The sequence below is a fragment of the Chroicocephalus ridibundus genome, chromosome 8, assembly GCF_963924245.1.
Source record: "Chroicocephalus ridibundus chromosome 8, bChrRid1.1, whole genome shotgun sequence".
Classification (NCBI taxonomy): Eukaryota; Metazoa; Chordata; class Aves; order Charadriiformes; family Laridae; genus Chroicocephalus; species Chroicocephalus ridibundus.
Window position 1 is genome coordinate 52,776,024 of NC_086291.1, and position 20,177 is coordinate 52,796,200.

General features: G+C 57.8%; 1 protein-coding gene across 8 annotated transcripts in view; it reads right to left on the bottom strand.

Moving 5' to 3' along the window:
- The window catches only part of MPRIP (myosin phosphatase Rho interacting protein), an 83,085-nt gene that overhangs the window by 40,474 nt on the left and 22,434 nt on the right, over positions 1 to 20,177 (bottom strand). For all 8 annotated transcript variants that reach the window (XM_063343324.1, XM_063343322.1, XM_063343325.1 and 5 more), the window contains exons 4-5: positions 5,339 to 5,490; positions 2,171 to 2,255 (exon numbers count right to left, since the gene is read on the bottom strand). In XM_063343324.1, coding sequence (XP_063199394.1) covers positions 2,171 to 2,255; positions 5,339 to 5,490 — 237 coding nt within the window. The remainder of the gene's footprint in view (positions 1 to 2,170; positions 2,256 to 5,338; positions 5,491 to 20,177) is intronic.

Here is a 20,177-nt window from a genome sequence, read left to right on the forward strand (position 1 = left end):
TGCCCTATTTCCCCTATGACTGCAACCTGCCTGCAAAGCAAAGGTGAAAACACCTCTAGGACTGCACCTAACAACTCCTGTCCCAAAAATCTGCAGCTGGAGCGATATTCCCAGCTGCGCGTGCATTGCTCCCACCCTGGTGATCTTGCAGGGGGAAGATGCAAAACGATGGGGGGAGCTGAAAACGGCCCTGATGCCCCCGGAGCGCCTGGCTGCAGACAACCTCTGCTGTAGCACAGACATGGAAAAACTACATGGGATGAGAAAAAGCAGAAATATCCATTGGTTTACATTTTTCTTTTTAAATCACAAAGGTGTCCGTCCCTCCCTGAGAGGCTCTCAGACATGATCCACTGCCAGATTAGCGGGTGGCCGTCTTTAGAAAGAAATCAGGCTTTCTCCACCGACACACGGAGAGCGACCTGAACAGCAGCCAACTTCAGGAGAAGCCATTTCACAGAGGGGGATTCGGTGCTGATTTTCTCCCCAGCATCCTCTCTCCTTCCCTGGACCAGCTGCCTGCATTGGCAAAAATCGAGACACAGACTAAAGATGCTTCTTCTGCCTTTGCAGGTTGCTCCTGAGTGCCTGACATGGGGCAGCATCCATCGGGCAGCCGGTCCCACATGGAGGTTGGTTTTGCGTAAGTGAATTTGAGATTTTTTCTGGTGCTACAGGTCCGAGAGCGACGAGGTGGAGAGGGTGGAAGGAGGGTAGGAACCGGGATGGGGCTTGGGGCGGACCACCCGGCCGCCAGGCTCCATGCACCTGGGGAGCCCGTCCGCCCGCGGGGAGCCAGCATCCTTCCCGCAGCCGCTTCCCTTATTTGGTGCTCAGGAGCTCGGATCCTGTACGGTTTCCAAGAAGTTGCCATGGTGATGAAATGTAACCCAGAATGATGTTTTTCTGGCTCTGCGCCCCTTCTCCTCTCCGCTCCGTCCCCCTCCTGAACCCAGCCTGTATTTAGCGTTGCGCCAGGGATGGGGTGAGCATCCCTGCTCTGCTGCATCAGCCCGCTGGGGTGCCCCGACTGCGACAGCGCCCTCCCTGAGGCTTGAGGACAGGCAACTCGTAACACGCCTGCTCTTGGCCATGGATGGAGGAGACATCTTCCCTAGAGCATCACCAGAGCCAGCACTTGAGGGGCTGTGATGACTCCAGCCCTTGGCAGGGGGTGGCTCAGACCTCCAGCCTGGTGCGCAAAAAAGGATCATCTTCACCCTAATTTTTTTTCCTATTGCCCAGAAGCCTCTTTATGTGGAGTGGTGGAAACTTGACTGAAATAAACGCCATATAAAACCCACCCATGGCCCAGTTAGGACCATCCTGGGGACTTCACTGAAGGGGACCTGAAAAGCGGGACTCAGGGGAGCCCCGATGCTGTTTTCAGTCCCCCAGTGCCGCAGCCTGGCTCGGCCGCAGGAGCCCTCCCAGCTGGTCCCCTGCGGCAGCGGGACGCGCGCCCAGAGGTCAGGCAGCCTCAGGGACACGGCTGTTCTCAGCCCCGACGAGGGACGAGGGTGGCCTCGGGGTCACGTTCCCCATCTGTGGGATTCTCCCCCACTCTGGCCACGTGGGAGCCCGGCAGGAACGAGTGAGTCACGGCTGGCCCCGCTTTTTACCATTTATAGTCAAAGTGAGCACGAAGCCACTGCTGGGTCCCTGGAGAGCCCGGCTCCGGCCCCCGGAGCTCCCAGCCTGGCCCTGGCCTTTAGTATTTTCCTTTCATTCCCATTATCTCTGGGGTCATCTCAAAGGGGGTAACCGGAGCCCAATGGAATTTCATCCTGTTTCTACCGAAACGGCCCGTGAATGGCCAGCACCTCTACCCGGTCCCCCAGGGGGACCACACGGCTCTGTGACCACCGGGTGTGCAGGGCCAGTGCCACAAGACAGTGCCCAGGGGGACAAAACATGGCCCCAAAGCAGCCAGAAAAACAGCAGCAGCAGCAGCGTGTGACCCTGGGAAGTGATGACCAGGAATTAATTCACGCTGTCCTGCTGCCCTGGCTCGCCCCATCCCTCACCCTCCGGCGCAGGCAGCATCAGGGGGCCGGCAACCCGCCGGTCCGGCTGGTTTGGGGGGATCTTTTCCCAGGAGGAGAGCAATGCTGCGGCCCTGAGAGGGAGGCAAGGGACCAGGCAACAGTGTGTGACCCCCTGGGGTTACCTGGGGAGTCGGGGGCTCCACCTTCCTCTTCTTCTTCTGATTCTGCTTGTTTGTCCTCGGATAGACTATCAGCATCTCCAGCCACCTGCAGGCAGAGAAAGCAAAAGGTGAGGTCTGTGCGGAAGGGCAGCGCGCAGGGACGGGAGCAACACACGCGCTCAACCGTGGGCTGTAACGAGGCTTCCCACGGGCTGTGGACCCCAAAGCTGTTTCCCCACCACGGGTGGCTCTGACCATACTGCCCAGGGAGATGCTGCCTCATCCCATCCCTCGGGCAGGCTGCCTGCAAGCTCCAGAGACGGAGCATCCGCATTTCACCCCTAACCCCAGCCTTCCCCGGTTTGTAACTTGGCCATAAGCACAACCCCGAGCTGGAGCTGGGCACACGGAGCTTCTCCAACCTGATCAGGGTCAACATGGCAAACAGCATCCAGAAATCATCCCAACCGGCTTCTGGGGGAAAAATGAGGCAGGACAGGAGGGGAGGAGGGACAACGCCAGGGACAACTCAAGCCCCGCTCACTGCAAGAGCGAGTCCATGGCCAAGGCTGATTGGGAACAGGGATTCAAGGATCCTGAAAGACAGCCGAGAGGGACAGAGCCTCCGGCAGGACCTTCCCCCTTCAGCGATGCCAACACTGCACACAAAGTGCTTTTGTCCAAGAAAGAGCAGCGTGAACTTGGCATTGAGAAGTCCATCCCCTGCACAAGTCGCTTGTTTGGGGGACCCTCCTGTGCCCTCCCACCGCAGCCTGACAACCTGCCCCTGCATCTCTGTGATCTCCACAGGGATCCATGCATCGCTGGGAAACAGCCCTGCTTCAGATGTCCCTGCTTCCCTCTCCTGTTCCCCCCACTTCACACGCTGCTGCTGTAAAGCGTTTTGAGATGACCACATCAAGTAGGTTCTGGTTAAGCAATAAATGCCAGAAGCATGCAACAAACGTTAAAACAAATTCTCCCCCGGCCGGTGAAATCTTCCTGTCGTGCTGCAACTGCAAATGAAACCCGCCTGGCTCGGACCCAGAGTGGGACTGTTTCGGGATGATTAATGCTTGCAGTCAGGAGCAAATGCACTGCTTCAAAATCCAGCGCCGGGCCAATGAACAATAAATCAGCCCCACCTCGCTCTGCAATGCCTCTCCCTCCTGCGTGGCGGACGGGACCAGCAATAAAAGGCTGAGCTGCAAACCGGAGCGTGGGGAGAGGGAAAAGAGAGCAGGGCATGGGGGCTGGCCGTGTTTTGGGGCGTTGCCATTGCTCCTGCCTTGGCTGGAAGAGAAGAGGCAGCTCCACCCGCCACGATTCCCCCGTGCCTCTGGCACCCCGGCTCCGCAGTCGCTGCCTCCCCACCACTGCAAACAGGGCCAGAGGGGTGGCCGTGCTGCCGCAGGACAGGTCTGATGGTCCCAGGCGGCGCACAGAGTGGGAATCACCCCCGCTCGTGTGTCTTGGTAGAACAGGGAAATTTCAAGGCATGAAAACACGTTTCTGATCAAAATCCTAAGCCCTTGGTAGAAAAATGCCTATTTCAACCGATATTTACCAAAATAACTACGTCACAACCAAAGGAAATGTTTGGAAATAGAAGTCATCTCAAAGAAAGCACTGACCCTGCCACTGCCAGGGCTCAGGCAAGCAGGAGATGCCATGCCTTGGGAAGAGTGGGAAAGAGCGAGTGCTTCATCCCTTTAACTTTCTGCCTAGTTTCAAATATCAACAAATTCTTGGAGGGAGGCACTGAGCTCCAGACATCCCACGTGGGAAATGCTCGCAGGTGAGCAGCAGCACCATCGCAGTCCATCGCTGCGTGCCGGCAGCTCGGCACTGCCCCAGCTCCGCACCCTCACCAGCGCCTGCTTCAACCCAAGCCGGCATGTGAGCGATGGACGAGGATGTTTCTAGGTCACCATCCAACACCTGGAGTCAGGAAATCTACCGCGATTTGCTCATTTTAGTGGTCTAATCTTCAGCGTTGCTGAGCAACTGCATCCCAGTGGCAGGCGCTTCTATGAGCGATGGTATTTTAATCGTCCTCGGAGGTCAGATGCTCCACTGGGATCAGGGGGATGGGCTGCATCCCCCCCTCTGCCTGCCTGCCTACCCGCAGGGAGCGAGCGGGGCGAGCTGGGCGCTGCGAAGGCGAGTCCGAAATGGGACGGGGTAAATACAGAGCGGGCAGCCCCAGGAGGCAGTGTCCACGCAGGGACGGACGAGAACCAGAGGGTGTATGAGGTCTGGGCTCGGACACACCAGCCCAGGGACTACGGGACCTGCCACTGGTGGGGGGACTTGCGCCAGCGAGCTGCGTGCCCGATCGGATGCTGTCCTAAAAGCACCGTGGGGTCACCCCAGCACCCATCGGCTTCAACCTCGTCCTGGTGTTCATTCTGCAGCCAAGCTTCTTCCCCCGGCCTGCTTTCTGCTGGGGCTGAAGCTGCCACAGCCAGCCCAGGAGCACCCTGGCATCAGATGCACCCTCTGAGCATCCCACAACGCTCCAGTGTAGCTCAATTCACTCCCGGGGGTAAACGCCGCTGGGAGCGTTGTTCTGCAGCGGGGAGCAGGGCATGGCCCAACGGCAGACAACAAAACTGACTTGAAAACGGTGGCCTTTATAAGTTAACGAGTGACTCAGGAGCATCTCAGCTCCGGGGCCTGGCCAAGGCTCCTGGCAGAGGCTGAGCTTCCTTGAGCACTGGCTCTGAAAGGTGGCCGGCATGTTGGGAAGCCTCAGGCTCCAGCCCAGCACAGCCAAGCACGTGCAATAGGCACAGAGGAAGGACTTCGATCACCCACAGCCACACCGGTGTCCGCTGAAGTCAGTGCTCATGCCCACGGCATAAATCTGGTGGCCCTGGGGGTGCTCGGGCCCCAGCTCTGCTGCAGAGCACCAGGCAATGGCAGGGGTCCGCCAGGCAGGGGAGCAGGGAAGGGGAAAGAAACCCGGTCCTTGCCAAAAAGGTGGAAAGAATGGAGTTGACCATGAGACAGCAGCTACACCCAGCCCCCAGGACTGTCCCTGCAGCAGCCGTGATTGTCACTTGGGGATTAGCCTGTGTACGCACTGCTGCAGCACCGGGCCTTGGGCAAGGTCCTCCCCGCCCTCCTCTTCCTCCCAGCCGAGGGAAGAGCCCTGCGGTGGCTTGGCCCAGGACCTGCACTCACCCACTGATGATCTCCTTGTTCTCGGCCCGGATGAAGTGCTCCTTCTCTGGCGTCAGGATGCACAAGGAGAATTTCTGCCCTGTCCGGCTCTCCCCATCCACCACATCCGTGCATTGGTTCATGTTGATGGTGCCCTGCGGGAGGGTTGTCGGCTGCAAGGGGAAGGAGAAAGGAATAACGCTTAAGGAGAGAAGAGCAGACGAGCGCAGAGTTGAGCCCTAAAACCTTTCCTGGTGGACACCAGGATTCTACACACCCAGGTGTTCTGCCCACAAGTACCCAGACCCATCCGTACGCTGTGCCGGCAGACAGCAAAGCCCTGTGCCACACATCTGGGGACACAGACCAGCAGGCACGACTCCTGCCAGCCCAGTCCAGCCCACTGCTGCCAGTGAGACGCTTCTCCTATGCCGAGTGCCCAGGGAAGGATGGCTGCCCCGCTGCAGCATGGGGACACCAAGGCAAGGCACCGAGCTGGCGTTGGGTTTGCAGCTGCAAACCATCTCAGGTGGTGGGGTGGCATCTGGGGACCAGGGGTGGCAAAGGCCCCACAGCCCTCAGCACAGGGGCCAGACTAGCAGACATACATGCCAAGTTTTTCACATTGAAGTTAATAAAATGCGGCGTTTGCCAGGGAGGGAGCGCAGCATGGAAGGGAGCTTGTTTGTCTGACGGGTTTTGCCAACACAGTGTCACCTCCCGGCCCCCTTGCTCCAAGCAGACACAGTGGAGTGGGACAGGCAGTGGCCCCCCTGGCCTGAGGGGACGTGGAGGGACCCAGAGGGATGTCAGCACCGATAAGAGCTGACAGGTCCATATGGAGCGGCGCCGGCTCATCCGATTACAGCGCGGCCACCCGCTCCCGGTGCATGGCACCCACAGCCCTCCCTCCCCGAGCAGCAATGCCATGTCTCCCCCATCCCCAGCCTGCCTGTGCCCCACCAGGCTTGGTGACACCGGGGTCTCCCCAGCATCCCAGTGCGAACCTGCACCTGGGGCATAAATGACTGGGGTGGAGGGACCCCACCAAGCTGCCAACAGCACCAAAAGAGCACCCAAAGCAGCGCACAGCCACCTCCTCGCCCTGCCAAAGCCTCCTCGTGCCCTCCAGATGGCCGGGCCCATGTGGAGTTGGATTTTTGGCAGATGCTGTTAAGGTTTTTACCACGGAAACCAGCTCCCCTGCCAATAAAACCCCCCCAAAATCAGCCTGCGCCATGCAAAGACAGGGTGATTAGGGAGAGCTCGATGGCCCCAGCCTGTGACCCCAGGAAATTCAGATCAGTTCCCTAAGACCCCCGGTTTACGCATCTGCGGCCATGGGAAATAGCCCCCTTCCCCAGGAAAAGGGCTTTCCCTGGTGCTGTGTCCCCGGGTGGGAGCATCCTATGACAGCCCGGCGGTGGCACGGAGCCATCACAGGTGCTGCAGCATCAGTGCCCAGCACGGGCACACAAACGGGACCAGTCGTACATCAGGGACACAAAACGTCCTCCTTTCCTTTGTGGAAACCAGCATCAGCATCCGCAGACCCCATGGGACGGAGGGAGGGAAAGCAAAGCCGAGTCCAGACCCCCGGCACGTCACACACACAACCGCCCGCCCTGCACCGCCGCGGGTAGTCGGCTCCTAAGAGGATTTTTTTGTCTTAGACAACAAAAATAAAACCCTGCTTTTCCGGGAGCTATAAAAACCCAACGGAAAAACTTTCTCCTGCTCCAAGTGGAGTCTTAAAAACGTTTTTGTCTCACTGGCCTTCGGCACAGCCAAGGCCTCCAGGACTGTAAGGTCTGGGACCGACCTCCTTCCCCACCCAGAGCATTTTTGCACCAGGGAATGCATCCGGGATGGGGAAAAAAGGGGATGAGGGCAGCTCCAGGAGGGAGCCCCAGTCCCTCATGGGGACCCTGGGCCACTCGGTCCCTCTTGCCACAGGCACCCCTCGACTCCCGGGGAGGCCCCGCAGGGATTTGGCAGGGAGCTGGCACAGGAGGAGAGGAGGAGACAGACGGCTCCCTGCAGAACCCGCCTGCCCTCCTCTCTCTCAAACCCCACGGCAGCGTTCAGGGCGGCTTCCCCCGCTGCTCACACCCAGCCCCGACACAAGCGCACCCGGAGCGGAGGAGCCGGCTGGGGCCCCCCCCCACCACCAGGCTGGCCCTGTGAAGTGGTTTTGCCACGCACTCCCCTTGCCAGGGTGAACGCTGGCATCTCGCACAGCCCGACAGGTGGGTCCCCATCCACCAGCACGCCTCCGAGCTGGGACACCAGGAGAGGGGCGGCGAGCAAAGCCGGGACTGCCCTCCTTCCCCCCGCGAACGGGGACAGGATGGGAACCAGGGACGATCCCTCTACCCCACGGCAGCCCCCCTGCACCCCCACACCTCTCGGCAGCAGATGAAACCTGACGGACCAGCAGCCTCACTCGCTCAGGATGTAAATTCCTTTACACCATTTATTTCCTTCCTTGGAGGCAGAGCAGGCACTTTGAAGCAAAGCGAAATGCAAATGGTGCCAGGTCAAAACACACACACACAAACTCCACGGAGGAAAAGGATGGGGCTCGGGCAGCACTGTACCCCGGGAACACTTCGGAACCGGCTGGACATCCCCGGCCCAGGAGCTGGCGATGGCACACGGCTGCTCTCCCCAGGAACCAGGAGAACAGGGACAGCCCTCATGTGCCAAAGCTGCGGGGCGGCGGTGTGGGAGCAGGGGAGATGGGAGAGGCTCTGCAGCAGGGGACAAGGACACAAGGACCCCTTCCCCGCCTCTGAGCACCCGTTTCTGCGCTGGGGGATTTCTCAGGGTTGGGGATCCCTGGGGAAGGAGGGGCAGAGCTGAGCCCCAGGCTGGTCCCAGGGCAGGTGAGGACTGCGTGGCTACGGCAACTGGAAGGGAATAAATAAATGCAAAAGCAGGGAGGTGTTATACGGCAGAGACACCAAAACAATGACAAGGCTGGGACATCAACCAGCCCTTTGAAGAGCAGATGCTTTGATACAAGGTCCAACCCAGCGTCGGACCCCGGGGCCCCAGGGAGGCTTCGAGTCCAGGTGAGGCAGGAGTGGATGCTCAGGCTCAGCTCTGGCTCCAGCCGGTCCCTGCCTCGGGGACAGCCCTGTCCCCAGGTGCTGGCCCTGCCTTTGCCATTTCCCATCCTGTGGTCACTGGGATGGACCATGCAGCTACACCACAACTGCATCTGGTGCCTGGCTGTGGAAGCACAAGAGGGTGCAGCAGCAGAGGAGACACCATTACGGGCACCATCACGAGCAGCCGCCCTCCTCGGTGCCACCAGCCACCTCTGGCCGCTCACCACGTGCCGGCGCAGGGAAGGCAGCACCCGCATGATATGAGCAACAACAGCTCTCCACGCTGCCAGTATGAGCAGAGGAACTGCAGCCAAGAAACAATCGCGTTGCTGTTTCCCTCTGCTATGACAGATCCGTATTTACACACACACACACGTGCTTGCAGCGTCCCCCTCCATACTACACAAAGCCTATAGTACGGTCTCCTCCTCCTCCTCCTCCTCTCCCTTCCCGGCTGCCCAGGGCACAAGTCACACCATGCTCTCCAAATCCACAACCCCAGCAGCCTCCAGACAAGATGCAGAGACCTTTAGACGGATGCTCTTAGGATGCAGAGCCCAGCAACTGCAGCATCCCCTACCTCAGACAGTGGGAAGGAGGGAAAGAAAGAATGGGGACCTCTTACAAGCCCGACGGAAGAAATCCCAAGTGGAGCATCACTGGGGAGACCCAGGTGCTGTGGCAGGAGGATGCTCTGTGAGCGATCAACTCCCAGGCGCAGGGGCCGATGCTGAGTCAACCGTGTTTATCTGCACGAGACTCTCGTTCCCATAAGGTTTTGCAGGGCTGAGATAAAAATATAGCATTATTTAGATTCAAAAATTTCCGAATTTTCTCCAAGTATATTTCCCTATCATTTCTAACACGTGTGCATTGTAGGAGCTGGATCCAACATACAACAGAGCTTCACTCAGCGACTACACAAAATGTTCTCTGAGCAGGTAACCCCGCGGTCAAGCTCCTGAGGAGAGGCTCTGCCATGGCCTTGGTGGGACACGGCCAATGCCCACGCCGTTCTCCGGGGCTATTACACAACGTGGGTTGATGAAATCTGGAACACAACCTTTAAAGAAAGGCGATGGGGCAGGGGGAGGAGGAAGCCAAACAAAAGGGACATTTTACTTTCTGCCAAGAACCAGGAGAGGAAGAAAAAAAAAAAAAAAACCAAAAAACAAACCACAACCATTTGTCTATCTCGCATGGCGGGCTGGTTGCCTTGGCACCGGGGCCCGGCCGTCCCTGGGGGCCAGATCGTGGCTCTGCCGTCCTGCTCCGCCGCGACGCTGCATGGGAAGGGCTCGGGCTCTGGCTGGCTCTGCCCTGGCTCCCAGCGCCAGAGCAGCAGCGAGCCTGCGGCGCCTGGGGAAGAGACATCCACGCTGCCTCCATAAATGCTTCTTGACAAATGTTAATTCTCCCAGCTAAAATATTCATGAGGGCGGCTGCCGACGAGCGCGCTGCTCATTCGCAGCACTCCCGAGCACTCGGCAAAGGCAGCTGCCGTGTTTGCTAAAAGCTTCCCCCCATCCCTGGTGCCCAGGGTCGGCTGATCGAGGTGGGATGCAAACGGGATCATGGCTGGGCTGCGGCGTGGGAGGGAGGAAGCCCTTCAGAGGGCTGGAGCACCTCTGCTACGAGGACAGGCTGAGAGAGTTGGGGTTGTTCAGCCTGGAGAAGAGGAGACTCTGGGGAGACCTTATAGCAACCTTCCAGTCCCTAAAGCAGCTACAGGAAAGCTGTGGAGGGACTCTTTATCAGGGAGTGTAGCAACAGGATGAGGGGTAACAGTTTTAAACTGAAAGAGGGGAGATTTCCATTAGATGTCAGGAAGAAATTCTTTGCTGTGAGGGTGGTGAGCCCCTGGCCCAGGCTGCCCAGAGAAGCTGTGGCTGCCCCATCCCTGGAGGGGTTCAAGGCCAGGTTGGACGGGGCTTGGAGCAACCTGGGCTGGTGGGAGATGTCCCTGCCCAGGGCAGGGGGGTGGCACTGGATGGTTTTTAAGGTTCCTTCCAACCCAAACCATTCCATGATTCTTTACAACTCCGCTGCCCCATCGACACGGGCACATCAGAGCAACGTAGTGGCAGCCATGCCTTGGGCAAGGGCAGCAACACGGCTTGGACAGGCAGCTCCCAGCACCAGCATGGCACAGGGAGCCCACACCAGCACCACATCCACCATTCCCACCCGGAGGACATCAGCAAGAAAGCACCAACTCCTTGAAAAGTCACTGGGAGCTCCCTTTTCAGCCGCGTGAGGCTATTCACAGCCTCCCTAAATCCCACTGGGGATGCACCATGCACGCACTGGGGCTGGCTCTGCCGGTGGGCTCGGCCGAGTGCCACTGCCGGTGCTGGCAGGGTGGCCACAGCGTGCCCCGAGCTGCCCAGGCGCTGGGCGAGCGGGGCTGGCAAAGCAACGTGGCTTTAATGAGCATTTTAGGCTTCCTGCCACTAGACACAAGGCTATCGATACAGCCACAACGCGACCAGAGCTCTGCGGCGGGTAGATCTTATTACACTTACAGATCGTCTAACAGGCTGAGCATCCTCGATTTATTAAATTAGACAAAGGCCCTTGAAAACAACCTCTGCGGGCTCTGCGAAAGGATGGACTGGAGCAGCCACCCATCAAAGGGGAGCAGAAGGTTGTGCTCCTCCATCCCACACCTCCCCGCACGCAGGAGCGCTCCCCGATCCTCACCGTCGCCACAGCAGCTCTCTGCTCTCCCTGTGCCATCCAAGCAGGAGGCAGATATCTCTTCTTGGCCACCTGAGCACACCCTTCCTACCTGCAGCCTTCCCGTATCAGCAGCTACTGCTCAGTGAAGCCACTGAGAAACCTCCAGCTTGCTCAGGCGATGCACCGGGTAATAGAAAAGCAAGTTTTTACCATGAGCAAAGGAATGCAACGGAGGTATCAAGCAACGTGTGTCCCCCTGCATCTCTGCATGCACACCTCGTGCCCCTGTGCAAGAAAGAGGAGAAGATGCCCCCAAATCTCACTGCTGCCTGGACTCTCCAGCCAGCCAGAAGCCATCGCCTCCTTTCACAGGTGGAGGCACAAGCGGAGCTCTGCAGATGTGGCCTTGGCACATGCCAAGGTGGCTCTGCACCAGGAGCAAAGCAGCTCACGGTGCCACCAGCAGCTTGTAGAGGCCTCCCGAGCCTCTGCCAGGAGATAAAACAACATCGGCTCCACTTTTGCCAGGGGGAAGGAATTTTCTTCCCGGGGAGCAGTTTGGGGAGGGGGCAAAGCGCATGGGTTGGGCAGGAGAGTTCAGCCAGGGGCTGCTTTTAAGTGGAGTCGGTGTTTATGTCCACAGACAGCGAGTCTAAACACTGAGCGAGGCGGCGAGCTGGCCGCGAGCTTCCTGCGAACTGGCCGCGAGCTGCTTGCGAACCGGCGGCGAGCGCCCTTGGGTTCCTCTCCCACCCAGTGCCACCTCAGCGAGGCACGGGCAGCACCCATCCCCAGGGTCCCCAGGCAGCAAGTTTGGGGCCACACATCCCATCCGCAGCCCCGTCCCCACGGGCGCCCATCTGGGGAGAGCGCGGCGGAGCGGAGGGAGCTGGGCCGGGGCTGCGCGGGAGGCTGGAGCCGGCTCGTCTTGGCCTTATATGGCGATTTTCGCGCCGCTCTTGCAGCTCCCAGCTGCTCCCCACCCCAAAGCGGGGTCGGGAGCTGGCAGCCAGCGCCTAGCCTGCCTCCTTCCTGTTAACCTCTTTCCTGCTGAACGGCCTCCGAGGGGTCCATGCACGACAGGGACGGCTGTATCCTGTCCTGACACAACCGCCCACACCGGGCAGGGAGGGTCAGCAAACCTGGTGGTGGTCACCAAGTGGGTGCAACCTCCCTTGGCGCCGGGCTCCGAGCCTCCGGGTCCTCGGCAGCATCCCCAAATCCAGAGAGCCCTTCGGGGGAGGTTGCACCCACGTATACGCACACGCCCCACGTTCAGCGTTGCTGGAGGGGAAGAAGGACAGAAGATGCAAAGAACATCGGCACTGTGATGGGAACAAGAGCCAGGTCCTACTGCGATGGGGGTTGAGGGGCCACCCTGAGCAGCCATCTCGGCTCTTTGGCGACCAAAGCAAAAGCCCAGCATTGCAAAAAGTGCTTGGAGCAGCTGCTGAACCCATATCCCAGCTCTTTGGGGACCAAAGCAAAAGCCCAGCATTGCACGGGCACCTGCCGGCCCTGCCATGCCGAAGTCACCGTCTCACATCCCTGCAAACCCAAGAGTTATTCTTCCCTCTCCGAGATTTAAACGCATTTAAAATGCAAAACGTCCTCCTCCCCTCCTAGGAGGGGGGTGGGAAAAATACATGATAACGGATCCGACCCCATCTGCTCGCAGCTGCCAGCGTGGCATCTTCCCCACTCCCCAACGCGCAGGCACAACAGCTACCCAGCCAAAGGGGAAGCAAATATCCGCAGCGTTCAAGCGAGTTGTCATGGTAATCAGCCCGACGGCAAAAGCCTGGTGAGACCAAGCACCAGGACGGTACACACAGGACTGGAGCTTGGTGCAGGGACCATGGCCGGCGAGTTGCCTGGGGAGAGAAATGCAGTCGTTTGGGGGTGGGAAGGAAAGGTGGGCTTCATTTGCATCTTGATATTTTAATTTTAAATTGCACAGTTCCAAATTGGCCTTGTCAACTTTATTCTCCACCCCCTCGGTGTAGGAGACAAGTCCCAGGTGGTCCCTGCACCGCGCGCTGCCAGGCACACACGTGCAGGCGCTCACCACCACCGCCGTGCACGCCAGCTCCACCTCCCTCCCCAGGAGCAAAAGGGCTTCACCAAAACATCAGAAACCACATCCCCAGAGCAGGACTCACAAGGTCACCCGCACGCAGAGATGGTCACAGACACAGTGATGCTAATTTTGGAGACAGCTCAGGAGGTGGAAAGCGTGGATCGAGGCAGGATGATCTCCACCCATGTTGGCCAGCCAACCAAGCCATGTTCAACTGCAGCCAGACCTGGATTTCTGCTTCATGTGGGTGAGGGAAACAGCTCAAGCATCTGCCTGGGCATCGTCTGTGACGGAGAGCCGAGGCTGAACTGGGGCAGGCTCTGCCCAGTGGCCCAGGCTGGCTCCGCTACCCAGTCACACCAGGGCTGAGGCTGCTACACTGACTCTCCAGAGACCTTTCATTTTGAGACTAGAGTTGGGTAGAAAAACTGGCGAGAAGGACAATACCCTTGCTCAGGATCCTTACAGCAGCTGCAAAAAGGCGTGAAAGACATTTAAGTGAAATGGGCTTCACACCTTGGGAAAAACCCTAGGAAATGAACCCAGGGAAAAGCTCTCTTGCCGCTCAATTTTGGAGCAAGTCTTCTTGCAAAGTGGGAAAATAACTGCAGTCGATGTGGGCTTCAATGTTATTTGCTGCTGGAATGACACCCAAGGTCTTCTGTTCAGCACTGCTCTGACCTAGGGGCAACTCCCACCACGGCCAAGGGCCACCCGAGGTGCCGCCACCCTTGCAGCATGGAGGTGTGCCACAGAGCGCACAGAAACCAGGCACTGGCTGAGACGTATGAGGCCACCCCACCACATGTAGCACCTAAAATCAGACCGTGTGGAGAGACTCAGGAAGATCCGGACTAGAAATCCGGGAGGAGCGAGTGGGCTGTGGAGGGAGCTGCTGCTTCCATCTTCTCTGACCCATCAAGGATGGGCAAGGTAAGAGTCACCCAAGAAAAGCAGTAAACTAAATCCATCAAGGCCCTGCACCTCCCTAAGTGAATCCATCTCCCCTCCAGCCTAGAGGGGAAAGAGGGAGAGGTCTCCTGGTCTCCAGCCATCCCACAATCTCTCCTACAAACGCACCCGAGCAGAGGAATCGGAGCAAACACACAGCAACAGACCGAGCCATCAACACCGTTACAGCCATGTGAAGGCACCTCCGACAGCCGTTGTCGAGCTCTGGATAATTTAAGGCCCTGCATTACGCCGGCTCAGGAAGCACAGTGAACTGCACACAGAGCAAGGTGAAAAATGGCAAGTGCTTCCCCCAGTAAGAGTAAATAAAATGGCAGGACATTTCCTGGTGTCTCAGTAGAAGAAAAAGAAAAGAAAAAACTTCCAGTTCCATACGAACTAGAAATTTTCATTTTTCTTCTTCACTAAAACAAAAACATAAAAGGAAAGCACCACCTCGCAACGGACAAAGCCAGCAGATGCCTCTCAGCGAAGCTCTGCTGAAAACTCTCACAAGACACAGGGTTAGACCCACTCAAGCCCGCTCCATCCCACCAGCCGACCCACCACTGTACCGCAGGGCTACGGCTGCGGTTTCTCCCTGGTTTGGCTTCTTTTTGGGCTCAGCTGAACTGAAAATTTCCCCGGCAGATTTTGCTTTATAGCGCATAAAGGCAATTCACTTGTGGTCAACACTCTTCCCACCCCATCGCGCATCGTGCCCACCTGCTCTCCCTTCTGCAGGGAAACAGCGGGCTCCTGCCTGGCTGCAGGAAAGCAGACGCCAGTTACATCCCACGCTCCATATCTCCTGCGGGAATCACGCATTTGGGCGCTGCCACCGTGGCGGGTTTTCCCCCAAGCCAAGCCCCCACTTTCACCCCGAGGACTGTCAATACAACATCTTGTATTGCGCACCAGCGCTCAACGACTGCAAACGAGGTGGGGACAACCCTAGGGATCGGCAGCACCAGATCCGCCGGAGGCTCGGGCAACTCCCACGGGCGCAGATGCTTCAGTGGAAGTTCTTGAATCCGGCCAAATTAGCCTGGAAATCTCATTATTCCCCAGCACTGCTCTTACGAGCTTTGCAGAACTTCCTGCCGGGCTGGGAATACCATGTGGATGGGCTCCCAGGGTGCTCGGGGGTCTGCAGCTGGAGGTGAGAGGGACAACCCAAGCAGAAGAGGTTGGGTTGGGTTGGCCAAGCAAGCAGCAGCCACATCCTGCACCCCATGCCTCACCCCTCTAGAAAACCCCATACCTGCTCTGCGTTGCTCCCAGCAGCTTCCAGACAAGCTTGGACTCTGCAGACCTCCCCAAAAGCCAAGGCGGCAGATGGAGAGCATTTCCCAACCTTTGACCGTTGGCCGTCCCACCGAATGGCACAAAATGGGAGGCTTTTTGGCCAAGAAAGACAGTTCCAAGAGGACAAGCTCCCAACAGGCACACATAGCTGTTGTGGGGCAAGGAGACGACCCGGCAACAACTCGAGCTTGGCTTTGCTGCCACATGCAAGGTGCGGTGGAGGTGTTGATGCAGACAGTAAAGAGCCATCCTGGCCGGGCCAGCACCGCTGGGTTCAAAGGCAAGAGGCACCCAGGGGGAAAAGCACTTTGAGCGCCTGCCACTGCCAGCGACAAAGGCTGGGAATAACACACCAGGCTGCCAGAGCCATCCCGGTGTCCCAGGGGAGCAGCGTTTTCTCCCTAAACCTGCTGCTCCCATCTGGCTCCTGCACTTGCAGTGGAGTTCAGGGAGAGGAGCGAGTTCACGGCCGTGAGCTGCTCCCAGGAGCGCTCCCTGCAATCTCCTTCGGGAGCAGCCGTTCGGCCCCAGCGGAGAGGAGCAATCTGGGGCTGGTGCACAGAGGACGTTCCTCCATCGCCCATGCCTGGGACGACAGACTTCACCCCCCAGCATCGGCCTGTGCGTGGCATTAACGTCCCGTGCAAGCCAAACATCCCCTTCCTCCACACATCTGCTCCATCCATAATCCTCGCCGTCCCTCCCCTAATGGGAAAGCAGCCAGAAAAGCGAACCAAAACCCTAATTATATCCCAGTAGCTTCCCAGAGCCCTGGCGATCCACTGTGGCTTTATCGATGCGGTTGCAGAAGGACTGATGAAACGAGGAGGAAAGGGCCAAGGCTGGGCGTGCTCCAAAAACCCACCCTTTCTCCCCAGCCACAGCATCACAACGGGTGGAAATCCCATGAAAGCTCTGGGTGCTGCCAGGATATGTCTAAAACCAACCTGTGCTCCTGTCCCCTTCACCTCCTCTTGCCAGGGACCCTGTCACCCACAGCAAAGGAAACACTGCAAGCATCACTGCATGGGGACCAAGAGGAAAGCAGTGACAATCATGGGCTGCAGCAAGAGAGCAGCCCACGGCCTTGCTGCGGGTCCCCAGGGCACTGTTCGGACATAAAATCACGGAGAGCCACAACTATGGCACGCGGAGCTACAGTACCCGTGGCAAGGGGTGTGCAAGAGCAGGGACCCTTGGGATCACATCCCCACAGCAAGGGGTGCGATGGCAGCAGAGACGTGGCATGGGTCTGGGGTGCATGTCAGGAAAACGTAGACTCATAGAATGGTTTAGGTTGGAAGGGATCCTAAAGACCACCTAGTTCCACCTCCTGCCCTGGGCAGGGACACCTCCCAGCAGATCTGGTTGCTCAAACCTGGCCTTGAACACCCCCAGGGATGGGGCAGCCACAGCTTCTCTGGGCAACCTGGGCCAGTATCTCACCATCGTTATAGTGAAGAATTCCTTCCTAATATCTAATCTAAATCTACCCTCCTCCAGTTTGAAGCCATTACCCTTCATCCTATCGCTACATGCCCCCGTGAAAAGTCCCTCTCCAGCTTTCTTGCAGGTGCCCTTCAGATACTGGAAAGCTGCTGTAAGGTCTCCCTGGAGCCTTCTCTCCTCCAGGCTGAACAACCCCAACTCTCTCAGCCTGTCTTCATAGGAGAGATGCTCTAACCCTCTGACCATCTTCGTGGCCTCCTCTGGACCCCACATGGGGAAAAATACCCTCCGTGGTAGGTGGGAACCTGCCCCAGCTCCCCCTGGCCCCCGGAGCTGCCCAAGCCCCGCAGGCAGCACCCCTGCCCCAGGGACCTGCTCTCCCTCTCTCCCTTCAAAGCAGAAGAGGTGGCAGAGGAGCCGTGCTGCCCGCGGCGGACGGCAGGGTACAAGCCATGTTAATATACACAGACAAATCAGCTCCTGGATCCTGCGGGAAGGAGGTGAAGGGTAAAACCAAGTCGCCGCGCACGTGATTTACCTATGGTAATTTTCACTTTCAGCAAGAGCGAGTGGCTGTTTTCTCTTGTTGCCCGCTTGCAGTCAGACTTCAGTGATTGCAGGGAAAGGGCTCTTCCACAGCTTTTGAAGGACAGGGCAAAATAAAAACGTCTTAAAAAATACCTATTAGCAAAAGCACATTCACATGCTGTTACCTGGGCTGGCGCGTATTTTGCTGGCCTTTTTTTTCTACCTTATATACCTTGCAGCCCACGATAAGTCAATGAGGAAGACCAATAACAAAACCTGCCTGGGAAATCTCATTTTTCACCAGAAATGCCTCAAAACAGCATGGACAAAAGGTGAAAGACTTCTACAAAAACCCTGCACTCAGTAACCCTGAGAAAAGCCGTTTACAAAAACACACTGAAGACCTCGGCTCGTCTCCACGCAAGTTTTAACCTGACAATGTCCCTTTTACAGACTCCAAACCTGATGAATAATGCATGTCCGGGATAAACCAGAAATATAATATTCGCTAATGCTTACCATAACAGAGGAACAAGGACTGCAAATAAGTAATTTATTAACCCCAAACCATGTTGCTGCTTGAACGGAGTGCACACCTCGGCTTTTGGCCCCCAAAACACAGTTTGCTCTTGAGCCGTGGCTGGCTGAGACCCCCCCGCTCTCATCACACCCCCAGCACAAACATGCCTTGTCCTGAACTCTGCAAGATGCCGATGGAGGAAAAAAAAAACCCAGGAGCAAGGCTGGGAGCTGCCACCTTCCTTCCTCCTCCTCCTGGGGGGCCGCAGCCACCCCTTCTCCGCCGGGAGGAGAGCGGCGGTGGGAAGCCCACAACCCCGCGCTCGCCCGCGGCTCCGGCTGCTTTCTCAGGCATTCCAAAATTTGGCCGGAGCCTCCTTTTGCAGCGCGCGCACACACACACACCCCCACCCACCCCCCCGCCATGGCTGGACGCCTGCCTAATTGCGTATTTATTTATTTCTGCATTTTCCCAGCACCCCGCACACACTGGCGTGGGGCAGGGGGGGGGGGAAGCCGAGGCCGGCTCCCAAGGCAGACCCAAAAAAAAAAAAAAAAAAAAAATAATCAGGGGGGTGCAGCTCCCCCCATTCCCCAGAGGCCGGGAGGGAGCCGGGAAGCGCGGGGCTGGCCGGGAAGGGGCTGGGAGCGAGGGGCAGGAAGGGGGGACGCCGGCGGCATCGCCCACCCCCTTTGCTTTGTGCGAGCGCTTGGGGAAATTAAAAATAGCTGCGTCCAAAGAGTGGCTGCAAGCGCCACAAAGAGCGTGTTGAGCGGAGGCAGCTGCAAGCTATTTCGCTGCCCCCGGTAATCAGCATCTCGGCTTGCAGAGCTCCCCCCACCGCCCCGGGCCCCGGCCCCCCCAGCCCCTTCCTCCCCTGCCAGAAGCTGCCGCTGCCTTTCTCCAACCCACATATGTCATGTCAACAATCAATGAATGCAGGATCTCTGCCGGGGAAAAAAGGGGGAACGCGCTTTGATTTTTGGAGCAGCTTTGTCGCCTTGTTTGATTCACGTCCTCGTCCTCCTCTCCGAGCTGTCACCAAGGGTTTTGCAGCACCGAATCCCACCAGGCGAGGCCAGGATATCCCACACCGCCCGGCAGAGATGGGACCCTCGGCGGGAACAGAGATGTGCCAGCCACCGGGATGCCATTTCTTCCAGGGATTTCTTTACGCAATGGGAAAAGTGTTGCTATTGCCCAGCATTACCCAACTGGTAGCCCACAGCCCACTGGTGGTCCTCAGCTGGTGGCCTGCAACAAGGCTGGAAAGAATTAAAACCAACCCCGTCCCCACCGGGGGACGCTCAGGAGCCCAGCACTGCCCCAGCTTGCAGAGAGCTGGGACCAGGCACCCACAAAAAGCACCCACCGCCGCAGCCCATTCCTCAGCTGCCTGCGGGGGCTGCAGCAGAGCTCCCACTGCTTCATTTCAACCCCTCCACCAGAAAGAAAAACGGGGAAAAAAAAGGAAAAGGAAAAAAAAAAAAAAAAAAGAAGGAAAAAGCAACTGGAGCAACTGCCCGTAGTAAATACCAGTGCTACCATCTGTCACTCGCCGCTGCGGTATTCGGGGACGTTGCTGGTGTGCTGTGTTTTGTTAGACATTTACGGCGCGGTGGGGCGCAGAGGAAAGGCAGGTCCGAGGCGGAGGGTGGGAAGACGCCAGCCAGGGCCCAAAGGGCTCGCGTGAGGGTAATTGTGCGCTCAGCAATTAGCTGTGTCATTTCACTACCAGCTCTGACATCTTCACTGCTAAATGCCGTTGGAGGCGGGTTTGATTCCTGCACCGTTTTACAGCAGATCACGATTTTTCTTTCACTGAGAGCCTGCGGCCAGGCTGGAGGCCATGGGTACGGAGCCCAGGTTTCCAGAAGTCACGAAGAAGAAACTCCAGCTGCTGCAAGCTCCCGTATCACTCCTGCCTCTCATAAATTAGGTAAATGCAATTTAAAATCCAGCTCATTTCCCTCACTGCTCTTGCACATGTCTTCTACACAAACATCTTTGCTAGGTCTCAAGAGACGGAGGAGTAGGGAAAAAGCAGAAAGGACAGAGCCACTTGAACCTGTTCTTGTTGCTCAGCGTAAGAGCAATTCCAGCTTTGCAGCTCGCCCAGCAGAAGACAATAGGGGCTGTGTTGTTTCCAGGAAGGAAGCACCTGGGCCAGGTCATCAAAGCTGCTTGTTCATTAGGAGGTCACTGGCTGTATCGAGCTCTCTGCTT